The sequence below is a fragment of the Homalodisca vitripennis genome, chromosome 1, assembly GCF_021130785.1.
Source record: "Homalodisca vitripennis isolate AUS2020 chromosome 1, UT_GWSS_2.1, whole genome shotgun sequence".
Taxonomy (NCBI): domain Eukaryota; kingdom Metazoa; phylum Arthropoda; class Insecta; order Hemiptera; family Cicadellidae; genus Homalodisca; species Homalodisca vitripennis.
The window spans coordinates 76,069,458-76,090,132 of record NC_060207.1 but is presented as its reverse complement, the minus strand read 5'-3'; the positions used below and the strand labels follow the sequence as shown (position 1 = coordinate 76,090,132).

The following is a 20,675-nucleotide window of genomic DNA, read 5'->3' as shown; positions in this document are numbered from 1 at the left end:
TAGAATAGTAATGTGTGCCCACCGCAGTCAAAGTGTTAAACTATGGTACATCTCTAGCTGCAGAATACGTTGTTAACATCTTTACAGCGGCACCCGTCATGTACCTACTTTTAGACAGCTGGTATATTAGTAATGTGTGTCTATCGCAGTCAAAGTATTAACCTTAGATCCTCTTAACCATGAGCACTGTAATAATATTTACCTAACATGTGCTTACTTCCATTTAAAAATATCATAGTGCTCCATAATATTACATCAATAATGGCCTTCACTAAAATGGATACAGAATTTGATTTTGAAAATTGTGTACAAATCCCCAGGTAACCGCTAGATTCTAATATTTAATTACTATTGTTTTAATTATATTATAATATACTTTGCTATTCCTTAAAGTAAATTTAAGCAAATACTGACACATGGCTTTAGTTTTAATATTATTCGTTTTGCCTATTTTATGTAATTTTTTTAATGCAAAAAAGTTGTATGAAGCGTGTATAAGATTAAATTTGATTTCCTGGACACCTTGCAGTGTTATAATAGAGGATATGTAGTCCTTGATGCTGTCATACATTTCTTTCAGTGCTTATTTAGAAATATTAATAGTGTATGACAGCTACCGGTATGTCAGTCCTGAGCACAGCAGTCCATAGGTGGTGGATAATGGAAAGTCTTTCATTGGGTAGTAATAATATTCTTCTCAGTCATTTCGGGGTAGTCTTTTTACTCTCTAAGGGTGGTGTAGGTGTATGGGTTAGTATTATTACTTACTTAGTAATACGAACATTATGATATTTTAAATTTATGTATTATAATAAAATAATTAGTTGTAATTCAAATAGTTTACGTCACTCACTTACTTGCCGCACAGCAGTCAACCGAACTCTGCAGCACTGTGCGATTACTGCTATATTTCGGCCTACCCTCTCAAATGTAACAGCAATATATATAAATTTTATTTGTAAAATACTAGAATTTAGATTTTATAGTTTTATTACAAAGACTTATTATAGTACCCTTTTTAAGAATAACTGATGCCAACAAAATAAATTCTTCAAATAATTTAGTAGATATTTGCGTTTTATAATTCTTGAAAATTATATTAAAAGGGGGATGAGGGGAATGCTCAAGGGGTAAACCAAGGACTTTTGTAAAAATACATATCTAATACTGCTCTACGATCTGTGAAACATTCTGCTTGTAGGAAATATTTTCTGACATAAAACCTTTATTGACTGGGCTACAACGTAGTCCTGAGGTTCATGAGTTGAGAGATTATTCTGATGAGAAGTATAAATATAAAGGACTAGATAAAACTGATGTCGTGTGACTGTAAATATAATGTTGTAGTGATATAAAGCCAGACAACCTGCTGTTGGATGCTAGAGGACATATCAAGCTGTCAGACTTTGGGCTGTGTACAGGCTTGAAGAAATCTCACCGAACCGATTTTTATCGAGATCTCAGCCAAGCAAAACCTTCAGACTTTAGTAAGTACTTGTAAGTTTAGTTCTTTTATTACGACAAATTTTGCAACCTTAAAAATATGGCCCAGGCCTACATAGTATTCAAATGTGACTTGCAGATATATATATATATATATAAAACCTAGAGCTGTACTGGATGATCTCTTAATTAAAGGTTTTATTGCAGCGTATGCCTGCTATTTTGTTTTCCACATCTATTCAGTTTCAGAATAATAGGTACCTGTTAAAGTTAAATTTCAAACCTACTAGACAGTTGTTGTATATACATCACATATTCATATTTATATGAAGTGAATATATGTATATAGTTACTGGAATCAGTTAGATTTCTTAACCAAAACTCGTGTCTTGAAGTGTCCTTCACTATTCAGTGAGGATCACATAGAATAACTGTTTGAAAAAAATCAACTGTTTAACAATTTTTAAAATTTTAAATAATATGATATTATCTTAAATCATTAAACTGTTCAGACAATATCACTGATGAATTAGGTTGTATGTTTCCAGCCTCAAGTCCAATGGACAGCAAGCGAAGGGCGGAGAGCTGGAAGAAGAACAGGAGAGCACTGGCGTACAGCACAGTTGGCACACCAGACTACATCGCGCCTGAGGTCTTCCTGCAGACGGGCTATGGACCAGCTTGTGACTGGTGGAGTCTAGGGGTCATCATGTACGAGATGCTAATAGGTCAGTTTCTGTGCCCATGGCATTCATTGATTACACTGTATCAAGTTAGACTAAATCTATATTTCCAATCACAAAACTTACAGAGACTTTTATTGAAATATTAACTTGGAGAGGTGCTGATGGCTGAGCAGTCTGACACAGGACTTTGGATCTGAGTCAGAGATATTGCGGGTTCTGATCCTGTCTGTGCCCTTACCACTTTTTATCAATACCATCGAGCTTGTACTTTATTGACTCTTTCCCTTATTCTGTTTGATAAGATCCTCACACAGGTCAGTGGCCTATAAGGACGGGTAGAATAAGGCATAAAGTGGAATCAGTCTCTCCCTTTTTAAGAAAAACAAAACAAAATTATGATTTTATAATAATAGAATATTTAGTATAGTATATTGCTAGAATAAATACTTGCTAATTATTAGAGTATAGTTGCGTACATTTCTTGCTGAATAAAAAGAAAATTAAATTTTGAAAATTAGTTAAATAATAAATAAAAACTACAACTCTGCAAAACAGGCAAAAGAGTGCTGAGATTTTTAACAGATACATTGCAGTAAATCACCGGAATTTTCTGGAGATACTTTGCAAAAAATGGCTGAGAAAAAGGTTAAGGACCAGATGATAAACCACAGAAAGCAAAATACAGGATTTGATGTTGGTAAGATGATCTAAAGATTACATTTTTAAGATTACTAAATCATAAGAAAGTGTTAAATAATGCAAGTAATGACCACATTACGTTAAGAGTAAACTATTTGTAAATTATTCGTGAAATACCAGCTTAGTCATGTTTTGAACTTAAGTAATTTTCACTGTTTATACTCTGTGCTATAAAGGGAAATTATTAACCCTCTCCCGCTCTCAAGGCATGAATCGGCACGGCCACCACATAGCCACTGCAGCTTAAACGGCACAGATCGGCACGCACTGCTTTACCCACTAGAGCCGATAAGTGCTGCTCTCGAGTAACAATATTTTGTACTACTACGGGTTGTTTGCTATCAGGAAACCATTTACTGTACTTTTACAGTAGATTTATTCCATTATTTTGCTATTTATATTAGTTGTGCGGAAACAATGGTGGGTTGAAGTCGTACACTTCGTGGGAAATCGATCTCGTTTTTAGTAGTGATTGCGACGATTCAAGTGAGTGTAGTGATGTACCAGAGCTTTGTGAAATGGTTGGTGGCATTGAGGGTGTAGTTCGGAGTGATCACAGTGGCAGTGGCAGTGACGGCGAGCCAGACAATGACCTTCACCAAGTAACTGCGCAATAAACAACACTGCGGGCGCGGCGCCCAGCTGTCCGTGTGCCCCCTCCCTGGTCTCGTACAATCAACTTCATTGAACCAATATATAGTAAAATAATTTTTATATATATATATATATAATTATAGTTAATTACAATGACAGAACATGTGTAAGTTGAGGCGCCGCATATTTTGACCGAGTGCAACCGGCAGAGCGAATTAATTGAGGTTAGAAGCACCGTGAGCGCCTGGAAACAATGCGAGCGGGAGAGGGTTAACTCACTTCAAAAGTGACAGGCTGTCAATATAGGTTCCTACAATATGATTTATTGAGAAATTACTACTTTATACGATTTAATACATGCTTGAACTGACAGGTGGTAGAGAATGATACTATCTGACCTTAATTTGTTATCAGCTAGTGATAGCTCAACTGAAAGTAGTGGACACTCGTCTGTGAGTTCATCAGATCAAATAGTGAGGACTTTTATTTTTGCACCTAATATCAGACAGCTAGCTAAACTTTTAGCCATTTACTACATATTTAAATAACTGAATCGCTGATTGTTAAAAGGGACCTAAGTCACTTTTTGGTTAGTTTTTAGTTAAGTGAGGTTTTGATACCATTGGAGGTCATCTACACCTGTTAGTATAAAAAGTGATCCTGAACAAGCTTTCTAAATACTGTTTCTAGTTTTATTAAGTTCATTAGAGTGTAAACAAGGATCCGAGTCACTGAATGAAGTAGCTTTTGATATTAAAAAGTATGGAGCACTACCTCATCTGTTTGCCAACCTGCGTACTAACAAGTGATTCCCTCCAGTACTGTTGATAAGGTTATGCTTGCTTTGATATAGTTAGTACTTTAAATTGTGTTGTCTTTTAACCCATACTTTTAACTTTTAATATGAGCAAATCTGATGCATGACCAGAAAACACCATAAATTAACGTTTTTAAGATGAAATATCCAGGTACGTAACAAGTACGAGTTTTATTTAAATTATATTTTACAATATTACTAATTATACAATATTGTATCATTGTATTTATTTATGACTTAGGTCCCTTTTTACAACTGTGAATTTATTTTAAAAGTAAGTCTTACTAGAAAATTCTAAATATTATTGACATTTATTAATTGATTTATTGACGAGTCTAATTTAATTAACTTGCATATACATTTTATGATATTACCACTAATTAATACAAACATTTATATTTTTCTTCTGAATAAACCTTGCACTGACAATACACTCTCTGAAGTTTTAAATTGAATACTGTTTGAATGTTCTGTTGTTTAGTTGTGCAGCAGGACATTATTTGTAATAGAGAACACTCTTGTGGCAAATGTTTAAAATATGTAATCAAGAACAGGATAGCAGTTCTATGTAAAAGATTTTACAGTGGTTTCAGTGTGAATGTGTTAATGAATCAAATAAAATGTATAAAAAGGTAAAAAGACAACAAATGTAAAAAGACTGGACCGATTTTGACAAAATTTTGTGTGTATGTTGAAGGGGATTCAAGAATGGTTTAGATCAGGGGTGCCCAACCTTTTTTACCCAAGGGCCACATTGTAAAGCCTTTATGGCCAGGCGGGCCAACATCCCAGGGGATTTGGAACCCCAAACAAAACGTATTGCCCGGGGTTTGTTCCAGAAATCTTGTGCAAAATATGAGTTTTAACGTTATTTGGCCCTTGTTTCCTGATTATTGTAAATTACACTTCGTTCGTCAGTAAATGGAAAGGGTCAGAATTTGGGGAAATACGCGTCTGTTATTGTTTCCGAGAATCCGGGACAATGACCACCACTCGCCCGCCGTATGCCATGAGTCACACACTCACTGTCGTACAGTCCCATCAAATACTGATGCAACATCGATTCACGGATACTATACCACTCAAAAATATTACGTTTTTATTATTGAAATTTTGTCTGATTTTTTTTTTTTAATAGAAAATCGGTCCGGGTTAGCCGGACTTCCGGGTTAACGGGAGCCGACTTATCGGGGTTGTACTGTATTTCAAAAAGGGCCAAAATAAGTTCAGTGAGTTTCCATCCCGTCTTACTTATTTCGGTATTTGGTAAAGTCGTGGTAAGCCTGTTCTTTAAATCACGTTTTTTTTATGTGAACAACAATTTAACTTTAAACAGGTTAGTTCAACAATATCTGCTATTGATGAAGGAACAATGTTATAGAAGGAATGAGCAGCCAGCTATATATGTAACTTAATTTAAAGAAACTAAAGGATAAATCTCTGGTTGAGAGTTGTAACTTACTCTAATACATATTATAGTATGACTAGAACTTATTTTTCCAATGTTGTAAAAGGTACATAAAGATGATTACCATGGCTTGTAGATTTGTCATGAATTTCTTTTCTCACGTTATATGAAAACATATCCTTATGAATATCAATAAATAAAATATATAGAGATTAAAAACAGTTAAAACACTCTGGCTCATATAATGAACATTGCAATTACAAGTACTGAGTACAACTGTACAGAAAGTAACTTTGTATTTGTCCAGTGTTTAATCTAAGGCGCAGTTATATATCCTATGTCCATAAAAACTTAGACAACTAAGAAATTGTTGAAATTTATGGTCAGTCAAGTGAAATGTTTGGTGACACTATAGTAACAAGTACTAAAAAGTATCTATGGCAGAGGAAAGTGTTAACTTCCTTTGTTTTTAACAAAATATTTTACAAATTTTGTTGCAGGTTATCCACCATTTTGCAGTGAAAATCCTCAAGAAACTTATAGGAAGGTGATGAACTGGCGAGAAACTCTGACATTCCCGCCCGAGGTGCCGATATCTGAGGAAGCTAAGGAAGCGGTGGGTAGGTTCTGCTCAGAGTGTGAACGGAGACTAGGTGCTGCACGGGGAGTTGATGAATTACGCAGTGGCAATACCCCGTTCTTCCGGGGCGTTGATTGGGATCACATCCGAGAGCGGCCGGCAGCCATCCCTGTCGAAGTGAGGTCAATCGACGACACTTCCAACTTTGATGACTTCCCTGATGTAAAATTAGAAATACGTAAGTTTATTAATTTAAATGTTTTTAGAATTTGTAAGTTATGTGATTGCCTCAGCTAGAACTAGATTTAACACATTGAATACAGAGCCCGAGTATAGGTCGGGCTAGCATGCGCGCTGTTGTATCTATACTTGGACTCCAGTATTTAATTTAATACGTTTAGGTGTAATGTGATGTGGCAAATGTTGGTTTAGTGATGGTTTAGTTTATTTCTGATAGTATTCGTAGTGGTACGAATTTTTATTGTATATATTTCTAGTTCGTTGTGTAAAATAAGTGACCATTTAGACAAAGAAACGGGTGCGTATGATACGCGATATGCTGTCAGATTCTGAGGATGATTCGGATTAAGATGATCCTATTTTAATGAAAATAAAAGATTATCTGTTGAAAGAATCCTGTTTGAAAGAATCTTGGACCAAATTTATGATTCTGGATCAGAGAGTGAGTTTCTCGATGACAATAATCCTGACCCAAATTTTGAGGTTAGGCCTAGTGATGAAGAGTGAGTGATGATGAGTATGATCATGATAGGCCTTCCACTAGTACTAATTCTTCCCATAGTTATATTAGAAAGAAACAAAAAAAACCATAAACCTAAGTGATCTTAGGCTTATCGAGATAGAACAATTGTCTAGTGAAGATAGCTCTAAATTATTGTTCATTGCGAGTGTTAGCCCTATTCCAGCTGAAAATATCGAGCTTCTCACGATAATGAAGTTGTGTGTGAACCCCCTAATGTTAGGAAGAGACAGGCTTAAAATAATAAACCTACAGATTCTGATCTTGGGTGGATAATCAACCACAGCTTCCAGTGTTTGATGAAATGAGTGGTGTTAGGGCTACGATTGATGAAACATCAACGTCTTTCGATATTTTTTCAATATTCTTTTTTCCTGAAAGTTGATTTGTTTATTCAAGTCTGAAACTAACAACTATGCCAAAATTGTAACTTATAAACTAAAACATACACATTAATTGAAAAAAAGAAACAATGTATGGGGAAAGTGGGCAACGTTGAAGTTACATGAAGTATACACTTTCTTTTCAATTGTTTTGCATATGTGCATTGTATTAAAACCAAAACTGAGTGATTATTGGTCTACTGTCACATATATCAAATCAACTTATGCAGCCTCAGTAATGGGTAGAGACAGGTTTTATGCTATTTTTAGCAAATTTTCACATATTTGACAACTCAACTTATGTCGCCTACTAAAGCCATGGCCATGATCCTGTACACAAACTAAGACCATACATAGATAACTTATTTGCTACCTTCTTTCAATCCTTTTATCCTGCAGAAAACTTTACTATCGATGAAGGAACGTGTGGTTTTAGGGTGGAGTGAGGTTTAGGGTTTACAATAAAAACAAACCGGACAAACATGGTGTGAAGTTGTATGTTGTTTGTGATGCATCAACTGGCTATGTTCTGAAGTTTGAACAAATACAGATAAATCTGACAACAATAGTATTGTCTCTCTATTGGAAAGATTGCTGTCAGATTATTTAGAAAAATACCACACTGTATACATGGACATATTTTATAGCTCTCCAATCTTTTTTGACTTTTTATGGAGCAAAAATACTAAAGCGGTTGGAACTTGTTTGTTCAACAGAGTTCAGCTGCTGAAAACTGTTACTAAAAAGAAACTAAAAGAAAAGTGAATCTGTATTTATGAGAAGAAAACATTTATTTTGTTTGAAGTTGAAAGATAACAGAGATGTTTTGACTTTGTCAACGAGACACAAAATGATTACAACTGATGTTTACAAACCAGATCTTATTATAGATTACATCAAGAACAAAACCAGTGTGGATAGATGTAATCAAATGATTGCTTATTACCCCTTAAAGAGAAATCATTTTAAATGGTAGAAGGAAATGTTCTTCCATTTATTTATGTTTATTGTCAAAAATCTTGTACCGTGTAACCAGTCCTGAAGGATTGAGAAAGTTTTGTCACATGAATAAGTTTATAATGGCAATAGGAAAATCTCTCAGAAATAAGGAAGGAGCTTTGTTTCAAGCTGAATCATCAACACCACCTACCAAGACAAATTGACTGATGGCAAGACACTTCTCTTACAAAATTCTAGCCACAGGAAATAAATTACAACCAACGAAAGTTTGCTCAGAAAAATCAAAGGCTGTTACAGGAAAGAGTGGAAGGAAACAAACTTCTTGGTGGTGTAAGGACTGTGAGACTGCACTGTGTGTAACTCAGTGCTTCAGACTGTATCACACACAAGCTATGTCTAAGCCTACTGTGTCCATTTCTCGTTCATGGTCAATGGAAATAAGTTGCATGTTTGCATTTTATAATTTTAGTTTACATGCACTAACATGAATTCTTTTTTATTTTATGTTAATCAGGTGATTAAAAAGTAAAACGCTTATACAATGTTACAATTTTTCAAAATTTATTTTTTCATAATTTTGTTTACTTTATAATTTATTTCAGATAATTATGTTTTCATAAAATGATATATTTACTAAAAGGCTTGTTCTCTCCATTAATTTTACGAGGTCCAATCAAAAAGTATCCGACCTCGTCGTGTATCGCGGCTTCTGCTGCCAATAATGAGATAAGATTTGTTGCGACAATAGTTCCTACTATGATAAGGAAAGGTACAAAGTCTTATCTTGATCCCCCGACTGGTTCGCCGGAGACGGGTCAGTATGTACTGATAAGTCAAGTGCGCGTATCGGTTTTCTCTAACTGTGAAGATGACGGAAAAAGTGGAACAACGTTATTGCATTAAATTTTGCGTGAAACTCTGAGAAAAACAAAGTGAGACCATTCGGAAAATTCAGCTAGCATTCGAAAATGAGGCAATGAGTGTTACGCAGATTAAAGAGTGGTATAACCGTTTCAAAAGTGGTCGAACCTCGGCAGAAAGTGACGCGCGTTCGGGCCGACCAAAAACAAGTCGAACTCCGGAAATCATCGAGAAAGCAAAAGTTTTGATCTGTGAAAATCGTCGAATGACTGTGGAGGAACTAAGTACTGAGTTAGATGTCAGTTTCGGATCAGCTGAAGCAATTTTAACGGATGACTTGGGATTGCGCCAGGTAGCCGCAAAATTTGTGCCAAAATTGCTGACAGACGAGCAGAAGCAACGGCGATTGGATGTTGCCGAGGACATGCTGCTATGTTGTGAGGATGATGCGGACTTTTTGACATCGATAACAACTGGAGACGAAAGTTGGGTCTATGGATATGACCCTGAGACCAAATTTCAGTCATCACAATGGCAGTCTCCCCAGGATCCTCGGCCAAAAAAAGCAAGGCAAGTTCGAAGCAATGTCAAAGTGATGCTTACTGTTTTTTTCGACCACCGTGGAGTTGTGGACCATGAATATGCCCCTGAGGGTCAAACTGTGAATGCACAGTACTATTTAAATGTCCAACGTCGTCTCCGAGATGCGATTCGCCGCAAAAGACCTGACTTGTGGGCGTCTCAAAATTGGCGGCTACACCACGACAATGCGCCAGCTCATTCTTCCCAGCTCATTCAAACTTTTTTGGCGAAACACGGCACTCCGCAAGTTCCTCAGCCTCCGTACTCTCCAGATATGGCTCCATGCGATTTTTGGCTCTTCCCCCACCTCAAAAAACCATTGAAAGGCACCAGATTTGAAAGTCGAGAAGCAATTATGAAAAAAACGACGGCGATGCCGAAAAGTGATTTTCAAGACTGCTTCCAGAAGTGGAAACGTCACTGGAATCATTGTGTTGCTTCTCAGGGTGCTTATTTTGAAGAAAATTAACGCCAGCTTTTTTCAGGTAACTTCAGTTTTACGTTGCACCAAAAGGTAGGATACTTCTTGATTGGACCTCGTATATGTAATATGTTAGATTTAAACAATGTCTTTATAATTTTCAAAATTTTTTTTAAAATCATAAAATCAGAGGAGAGCAATTACTGGATTAGTCGTTTAGTATCTGGCAGCCATAATTTTTAATTTCCTTCTGGTTTGATCATTGCAGTACAATAAATAATACACTAAATAAACAAGACTGCATTGTGTATGAATGGTATGTATTCATGACTTTGTCTTACTACAGAACATTCTGATAGCTGTGCTCTAAGAAACCAATTTTCTTAAGTAACATTTGTACAAGGCTATTGTACAATAAATTTGAATCTTTACGTGTTGTCAGAAGAATTTTGATTGTAATGCTAATCCATTTTTCAAAATTTATAGATATGATAGCTAATGTAATCCTTTCAAAAAATACTGGTTTGGGTAAAGTAAGGGTAATGATAATTTGATGCAAATCTATTGTGATGTGCTCTATAAAAATCTAGCTAGTCATGGGAAGATTGACCTGTGAGGAGAAAGTGCAGCTGTACAATACTGTTTTAATTGTTCTTTGTCTTATTCTATAGGTTACCTCTTGTCTAGGCCAGTAAACTGTAAGAACTTGTTGCACATCTTAAAAATAAAATCATCTACTCGAGGTAACCTGGGAAATTTACCTTATCATAGTTATATTAGTTCCATGGAGATGGCTGATTATATTATATGAAGGATAACTGCTATCCTTTTTCACATCATGATAGATTTCAAGGAGAATCCTTTCTAGAGTTGGACAATCAAACAGAAGTGCTCCACACTTTTCGCTTGTTGACTACAATGTTGTTTGTAGTTGATATCTGTATTAACTAAAAGGCATTGAAATAAAAGGCATGTTTATTTATTTATTTAACTGATCTTGTGATCAGGCTCACCATCTACTAAGGTTAGTCAGATGCAACTTTTTCAGACTGTGAGTGATAAACCAGTTTGCTCACCATGGACCTGGCAAGAAGAAATTTGCTAGATTTCTTTCATTTACAAAGTGCACAGAATCTGATGACCTTAGAGGCAGCACACTCAAAAATTTGGCAGAACGGCCAAAATTCTTAAACATTACACTCTGAAACTATATTCATCAGTGTTTGTTCTTGACTTTCCCACAACTTGCTACTGGTCTGTAACTTAACAAATTGTAACAACAATAAATTTAAGTAAATTTCTTTTTTGTTTGTTTCAAATTAATTTCCTAAGAAATGGTTTAATTATATATTTTAAAATGTATGTACTATTGTTTTTTTAATGATTTACCTCCCAACATAGCAAGGCTTTGATGATATATCTGCTCTTGTTGCAGCCTCAGCACCTCTGCCCCAAGATGGAGAAGTCATATATAAGGATTGGGTGTTCATTAACTACACATTCAAAAGATTTGAGGGTCTCACACAGAGGGGAACGCCAACCAAGAAGTAGCAGATATGAGTCCAACCGTTTTAGTCGCCCAACTGTTAGTTGCAGCTTTTTTATCCTTTTTTATATTTTAAGATTTTATTACAGTTATTTTTGAAATTTGATTAGTTTTATTTATCAGCAATATTTTTGTATCATGTTTTATTTTGTTATAAATTGTTGTAATGAATGCAAATGTATATTATGGTTTAAATTTATGTAACATTGTTATTTTTAAGATTAAATCTCTGTAGTTATATAGTAAATCTGCTTTTTTAGTTGCCAGTGTTTTGCTTAAGTATATATTTTCAAATATGAAACCAAATATTTGTGACTAATTTTTATAAACATCTATCAAAACTGTCAAGGGATTAAAATTTATGTACTTAGTTTCAGGATTAGGTTGCATGGTTTAATTGGTTGGAAAACTGTTTAGTAAGAGATTCTTATTTTAGGGAGATCACAGGTTAGTTAAACTAATCAACACACTTTAGTCCATAATTTAATAAAAACATTAACATTAGCATAATATCAATGCAATATCAGATGTTGTCAGAAACATTGAAGTCCAATATAAGTAATTGAATTCTTTTAAATTTTCTTAACAAGGCCAGTTTTATCTAACCAACAAATGAGTGTGTATGATCATCTCCACCAGCAGGTTGTACCATAATCATATATGATAAAAAATCAAGTTTGTATATTACACACATTGTACCAAAGGTACTTTAGGTTATTTTAAAGGATCATTGTTAGTTATATAACTTTAATGCTTTTGTAATTATTGTCTTTCTTATGTATTATTTAAGCCAATGACATAGATTTGTGATGTTGTTAAGTGTGTTATTCACTATTTAGGCATTGATTTTTGTAAATATGCTTTTTGTTTTAAGTCTTATAAGAGTAAATATTGTATTTTGATATTTATATGTTCAATTTTTCTTCTTCCTGTGGTAAAATGTTTGCTTGTATATTTGTGAATAAGAGTGTTTTACAATGAGTAAAATTGTATTGTTTTATACAAACTTTTGTGTGAACTGAATTTATTGGTTGACAAAATATTTCAAATTATACAAATGAAAATGTGCAATTCTATTGGTTATTCTGTACTTACATTTAACCCTTTCAGGACCTATGTTTACTGTACAATGTTTATTTTTTAATATGAAGAGGAAATCATTGGCTTAATACCAAAGAGTGTAACTTATTATAATTACGTTTTATTACAATTTAAAATGTGCAAAAGTTTGATTCTTTTATTGATGTCATATCTTAATTTAGACCTTAATGGGTTTAACTCATTTTGTGATATTAATTAGTATCATTTAGATACTTCAAATATGTGGGAAGTGAAGGAAACAGGATTTTTCCAGACATTCGCCATTGTTCAGTGATACAAAATATCAGTAACACTTTGTTTCACTGATGGAAATAATTCAGAACTATTTTCCTAAGAGATTAGACCGAATTGTAAAATTAACCTTTTTAAATTGAATAAAATAGTATTTCATAGCTCAATGTAGATTCAATCTGTAAAAATTAAAAAAATATAAGAATGTTTAATGATGTGGGTAAAAACAATGAACTATCTAGTTTTGTTGTTATGTATTGTAGGTGTTGCGGGTTTTAAATTGTGAAAAGCACTCAGTCCACGAGAAAAGTTATTTTTATAATAAAGTAAGATTTTCACACATGTTCTAACAGACAGTAATTTCTTTATAAAATCCTCTTCTGTACGTATTAGTGAAATATTGTTATAATGTTCCTGAAAGGGTTAAAGACAAAGTCTTAACACAAAAATGTCTTGTTTCAAATTATCTGTAAATTTAATCTCAATTACATCGTTAGAAATGTTAAAACATTTGTTGTTTTATTTGAACACTATCAGTCCTTATTATTGCTTTTCAGATGTTCAGGTGATCCTATTGACTTAGTTTGAAAGTGGATAAAGTTACTAATTCTTTTACTTGTTAAATCATTAACACTTTGTACCCGGAGCCAAGTATAGATTGGGCCGGGATGTAGTGCCAGCAACTGCCACTTGAGTATAACTCGAATCTCATTGTTTTCTATTACAAACTAAAATGTTATGTTTATTAGCAGTAACCTCTGGATCATGTTATGGATGATTTCCGTCGTGCTACAAGCAAGTGTGATCACAGTTGTCACAGCTAACGTAGTCACCATCAGTCTGTTTAGTATGTTTCACATTATGTATTGCTGTGAGCCCCTAATGATGTTTTACTAAGTTTATGTACAAATCTGCCGACAAATACTAAAGCAAAGGTTATTATAATGCTACAAGCAAGTGTGATCACAGTTGTCACAGCTAACGTAGTCACCATCAGTCTGTTTAGTATGTTTCACATTATGTAGGGCCTATTGCTGTGAGCCCCTAATGATGTTTTACTAAGTTTATGTACAAATCTGCCGACAAATACTAAAGCAAAGGTTATTATAATACTACCACTTACCTGTCTGTGGTTTCACTCGCAATTCCTCTGCATTGCATCTAACATTTCACGTATTTGATTGAATATTTCTAATTATTTCAGTAACACTGGAATTATTTTAGACCAATATGAAGAAGCTAGTTCAAAAGACGAAGTTCTTAGTGAAAGCATTTATAATATAATACAAAATGTATAAAGACGATTTTATGTCATTCAAAAAGTGCATTTAGTGTCTGGTGTATTGGTTTGTGTTTCCACATGCAGTTACAGCTTCACACGCAGTTTCGTAGTATGCATGTGTATGCGCACTTCTAATTTGAGTCAATTATATTTCCAATGCCAATGTTAAGATTTTTGTTGCCACAATTAAGTAGATCTGTCAAAAATTGTATATTTATGGCTATTGTCATTTACTCCTGTCTTCGTATTTTTTGTTCCATAGTTGAGTTTGCCTTTTTCTGAACTAGAAAATATATACAGAAGTCTGAGAAGCCTACTTATGTCCAAAGACAATTAAGATGGGTTTTAGTGAAAGCTAGATAGAAACTTTGTCTTTGATATCTGCATCACAGAAATGACTAAGCACTGCATAGTTAATATTTCCTGAAATATACAGTTAAAAGTATATTTGAACTAAATCTTAAAATTTTCCTATCTGTATATTTTCTTACTTTGTTCTCAACACTGGTGGCAAAAAAGGTTGAACAGGGTCCCCACCTGACCGTGAAACCAAGAATAAGTCGTGAATTTCGTTCACCTTGAAAAAACCTTAAATAAGCTGTGAATTTAATGTACAAATCGTGACAATCTCTAAAACTTGCGATTAAATGAATCAACATGCATAATGCCCTGACTTTCGTAAGACCTGGTTCATACATGGGTGTGAATCACACAAGCCTAATCACGACAACTCGTGGCAATTTGTCTTGGTGCTAGTGTACCAGATTAAATGGAGCAGTTTACTTGAGCGAGCGCAAGCTGGCTGACCACTGCATGTAGGAACAATGATCGTAAACAACCGCTACTACTACTAGATTGCAGTTGACAACGCTGTTTTACAGTTCCAGGTAGTGTTTAGAGGAGCAGCGATCGCACAATGGATATTAGTTGTCGCAGTTGATCTGCGAACCTCTTGGGCATGCAAATTTTTCTCGAATGTGGATTCGGTTGGAGAGGATTCCATAGATGCTCAAGTACATATAAACATTAGCCTACTTTTTGTGCACTATAATGTAAATATTTTACTGTTTTTTGTTTGCAATATTACATGAGACATCTGTGGGAACTGGTAAATCAAAACTTTTATTTATTTTTATTTGATTGTTTTTGTCACTTATAATCAGATAACCTTATAAAAATATAACCATACTTATAAGTAATTGTTTACTTGACAATTTATTTTACAATTATAGTACTTTTTAAGTCGATTTTCTCACCAGTGTTAGTAGTTTTGCATGGCAAGAAAAGTGCATTTAATAATGATGTGGTTATTTTACTTAGGGGAGCATGTCAAATTACACTTAAATTTCGTTACTAATCCATGTGATAAAATGCTATTGTGTTTGCTATTAAAAGAATATTAACATATAAATTAATAAAAAAATCCAACTACTTTTTTTGATTGGCTACAAGAGTAAATTAATATCTCCTACTTTCAATCCAATTTAAGTAGTATCTACTAACAGTTTTTAATAATAAATGTTATTGATAATAAAATTCTTACTTGGAACATAAGAAAAAAATAATGTTTAGTCTACATGATTAATCAGTCAGTCCTGATTAATGATTAATCAACTATGAGCCCTACCTTTTTGTTTTTTATAAATATTTGTTGTTTTGATATTCATCTTTATACATTTTGAGTACAATTTTAATGGGATTATGATTCTACTTAACTGCAGGAATATCGAACACACTGGCATTCATATTACAAGAAGAATGGAGCGTCAGCCACTATCAGTGATATACCGGCAGCCCCTCTGAAAACCCTCCAATGCTCTAACATATGTACTACGTCACCGCTGTTGGCTGCGATCTTGTAGTGGTGGGCGGTTGTTTGCTACTGTTGTGCTTGCACGTTGCAGTCGGCTGTGATCAGCCACGTCCTGAACCGCTCCGTAATGTGATTCAATACACTACTTGGGCAAGTCTTGCATAAGCCACAAAACACCGTACTCAGCTTTACGTTCTTTATCGCCGATTGCTCATCTGTTGGAGTTATGGAGTTGCAAATAATCGGTCAGTATTGGTGCTTTCACATGTAGTGGGTGATTTCAGTGTGTAGTGTCAAAATGCGCCACGAGCATGTGCAGTGGCCCAGCACCTTGGCACCTGTTGCCGGTTCTCGCGTCTCAACTCAGCTTGAATACAGGTGTTTTTTTGCAGTTCTTGATTACAGTTCTGATGTTATTAACATTGTTTTACTGTTAAAAATGTGCGACTTTAACTTTGTACGCTTATATACAGGGTGTCCCACGAAGAGGTTTAAGTGTTTGATTTTATATTACTTGCCCATTTATGTACCAAACATTTTCAAACTCTACACAATTCATTAAATAGTTTTAAAAAATATTCTGTGAAAATTTCAGCTCTCTAGTAATTCTTGAAACAAAATGGTGGCATTTTAAAGAACAATACTGTAAAATCAGTAAATAAACAATATTTTTGGTTTTGTAAAATGATTTATACTAATATTCTATAAATAAAGAATTTCAATTAGAGAAGTAGAACATAGGCTATGAAAAAACCTACAATTACAGTCCACAATTACATAGACTGTAATCCATCCACAGCGACACACTAATAACAGCGCTTAATAAATTATTTGTAAGCTCTTACAAAGAAATTCTGGGGTATCCGGAGAAGTTCCTCTTCAACTGATTGTTTTAATTCCTCATCATTATTGAAGCTACGAGTATAAACTTGTTCCTTTAAGTAACCTCATAGAAAGAAATCATACACAGTTAAATCTGGGGATCAGGGTGGCCAATCTAAAAATCACTTTCACGACCAATCCAACGGCCATGAAGGTTGTCATTTAGTAATCGCTTGACAGGATTTGGAAGAGGAGCACCATCTCCTTGGAAGATTGCTTCATCCATTTCTGGAACCATAAAATGAGGCAAGACTAATGCTGAATGAAGCGGGGGAGGGGAACTTGAGTCACAGTAAAACGCTGAAACTTGTCTTGGCCGTCTAAAAGGATCCCGCACTAACGCTGCCCCAGCCAATGGCTTTTATTTATGTTCCGTCGGCGTTTTGTGGCCTGTGTGTAATCGCTCAAATCGCGGACTGATCGTCGCGAGTTGCCGCGATTAGGCTTGCGCAATTCTCGCTCGTGTGAACCGCTATTACTGGCCAATGAATAGTAAGGCCTGTGATATGATACAAGGGGGAAATGTTATCCCCCTCGTATGCTCATTATTTAGCAAACCATACCATTGGACGCAGACCACCCCCTGTTTGTGTCGTACCCAATATCTAAAAATCAATGCCTATTTTGTAGATGCATCCGTCCATTTCTGCACAAATCATCAACATCGCTAGTGAGCTAAGGAAAAGTTTTAAATAGTTTTCTCATTCACTGCATCTGAGAAACAAAACACACCTGTATACAAGCTGAGTTGAGACGCGAGGACCGGCAACAGACGTCAAAGTGCAGAGGCTAAGGCCACTGCACGCACTTGTGGCGCGTTTTAGCGCTAGATACTGAAATCAGCCACTCCTTGTCAAAAATCACAATCTTCATTTTAAATGGTAATGTTTATAAAAACTATCGCTGTTGAAATTGCTATTTTTGTGCCCTAAAAACCGTGAAAGAGCTGTTAATTTGATGATCAAGATTGAGTGGGAACCCTGTTAAAGTAAGAGGTGTTATTACTATCAAGCTTACTCTATGCTTTCAAGTCTATTCATATAAAAAAATTTAAAATATTGATTAAATCAATTTAAACATATGTTTGTGTTGTCATAAAACAATATTTACACTGAACAGTTTATTACATTTAACACTCTTATCAGTTGTAATGCAACTTTAGAGACCAAGATTGGATTTTTCACAACTTTAGGGACCAGTGGGGTGGAGTGATTTTTGAAATAAGAATAGGCATATGTCATACTAGGGACCCAAAGAATGTCCCTGTAAAATTTCAGGGCGATTAGTTGAAGAGTTACTCGTGAAATCGTAACAAACAACAAACTCACTTTTGAATTTGTAATATTATTTTTGATTGTATATTCTAAGTGTAAATGGCTAACTTGTACTAACAAGCTAATAAGTCTTTCCAATAGCTTGTAGCACACACTCGGCTGACCAAAGAACCTGCTTAGCTTGTTTGACTGGCTTCAACACTGGTACTACTGTAGTCCTTTTAATTACTTTAGGCAAGGAAGAGATAGTCAGAAGGATATTAAAAAGTTAAAGTAACCACCTTCTTACTTTAGGTCCCAAATGGTTTAAAAATTCAAGGAATATCTCGTGTATACCAGCAGCTTTGCCTGTTTGTAACATGCTAATACTGGTATCGAGTTCTTCTAGAGTAAATGAGCTCGATACTATTTCAAAAGGCACTTGATGCAATTTTATTAAACCTGTAGAAAACAGTCTTATCAAACTAAACTAGAAAGTCTACCATCCGTCATTATATGTCATTTGGGTCTGGTTGACATGTTTGCTGGTTGTGAATTTATGTAACAGGGACCAATCAATGAATACTGTGGGTAAAGTTCTGTCAAATGCAACAGTCAGCAAAATTTGAATTAGCAGTTAAACAACATTAATAACTTGAATAGTGTATTTTAAGTTAGTGATGGGACTCAATAAAACTTTTAGATCTTGGTTATTATTTGCCGTAGCAGTATATACTTTGTATCAAAATGTTCATCTAAAATGTAACCCATATTTCACTGTTCTTAATTTTCCATAAAATCCATTTTCCATATGTCTGTATTTGAATTTTATAGTTTGATGACTCTATGGTTTCCATTTGAAAACTTCATACGATATACTTCTGAAACTGTTTTTTGAAAAAGATCATAATTAGACTAAACATTTTGTAAGGTTGAACTTTATACCTTTATTTAATTTAAAGATATAATATTTATCTAAGAATCATAGGCAGACAGACAGATGGCAAACTAAGCAAGGTAGGACTATACTTTATGCTACATGTCTTACTTATTTTGACCTGACAACACAAATGGTGAAGTTTCATAGAGTAATTTATGGACATTTGGTGTGTTAACTATGGTAATGTCACACATTAACAGTGAGCAAAAATATGATATAATTACAACTTTCATGGATTAACAACACTTTAGCTATGTCTTTGTTACATATGTAGCCATTTTGTAGTTTCTATGGCCAATGCTTCCTACAAACTTAAAGCCCGGAATAAATTCCCTTGAGCAATTATCAAGATCAATTACATGAGTTTCCTGGAGTGCAAGAACATGGACTTCTCTCTATAGTAGAAATTTACTCAGGTAATGTCACACTTTGCCTTGCTTATACCCTCAGTGTTAAGTTGTCAGACTAATTGAAAAACCTATGTTTTCGAAAGAATTTTAATTTTTAGTATGGTCATAACATACTGAAAACAGAAAACATCCATTTCTAAATTTTAAAAGAAATTTGGTCGTAACTTCGCCTGGACAAATAATTTATTGTATTCTATAGAATACATTAATATGAAAGTTGCTTATGGCTGACAGAAAGGATATTTTAAATCAAAGCGTCATATAATAATTGAACTTTCTTAACTGTAGGATCACACAACTCTAATACACAATACATGTGGACTGCTTAAATTGTATTGTTTAAGTCGGTGTCACTGACATCTGTACTTTCACTTGTATGGTCCGGACTCCAGTCCGCATGGCTCTACTACACAAAAGGGCCCAGATTTGTACCTACTGTTGGATCTCACAGCCCAAATAGATCATAAGTGTGGTCCACTGTAAAGTGTAGTATTCAAGTCATTCTCTCTCACTTATATCTGCACTTTCTCTTGCATGTTCCACTCGCCAAACCGCACCATTCTCGCTGCTACAGCTTCACAAGGCCTAGATTTGGACCTACTGTATCGTAGTTTTACTTCTTTATACTTTGTTTATGGTTCAATCTAACCTCCTGTTCTACACTGTTCTCTGTTAAGAACATTATGAACCAAATCAGCAGCATTACCAATCATAGTGTCCCATTATTTCAAGTGATAGTTTACGTCATATTCATGCCTATGAAACAAAGATTTATCTACAAATATAATAAGGAAAATGTTAGAAAGTGCTATTTAATTTGAACACTATAAGGAGTTTTTCACTATATGTCAGCTTTTCACTATTGGTTTCATAAGGAATGCAGTACAGTATAAGATTAATAAGTAACTTATATAGAGGAATATGTGTCCTCTTTATAGACAGAACTTTTTGAGTCCTATATATTGGATCTAGTCAACGTTTAGTTGTGAAACTTAGTGTTTTTAATAAAAATAATGATTACAA

The 20,675-nt window shown here is 34.5% G+C and overlaps 1 protein-coding gene across 4 annotated transcripts in view; it reads left to right on the top strand.

Moving 5' to 3' along the window:
- The window catches only part of LOC124364962 (serine/threonine-protein kinase tricornered), an 84,518-nt gene extending 70,938 nt beyond the window's left edge, over nucleotides 1–13,580 (top strand). For 3 of the 4 annotated variants that reach the window (XM_046820827.1, XM_046820844.1, XM_046820836.1), the window contains 4 exons: nucleotides 1,348–1,487; nucleotides 1,977–2,171; nucleotides 6,148–6,465; nucleotides 11,630–13,580. In XM_046820827.1, the coding sequence (XP_046676783.1) occupies nucleotides 1,348–1,487; nucleotides 1,977–2,171; nucleotides 6,148–6,465; nucleotides 11,630–11,745 (769 nt within the window). In that variant the 3' untranslated portion in view covers nucleotides 11,746–13,580. The remainder of the gene's footprint in view (nucleotides 1–1,347; nucleotides 1,488–1,976; nucleotides 2,172–6,147; nucleotides 6,466–11,629) is intronic. The other variant, XM_046820819.1, reaches the window with a different exon arrangement.
- The last annotated feature ends 7,095 nt before the right edge of the window (nucleotides 13,581–20,675 follow it).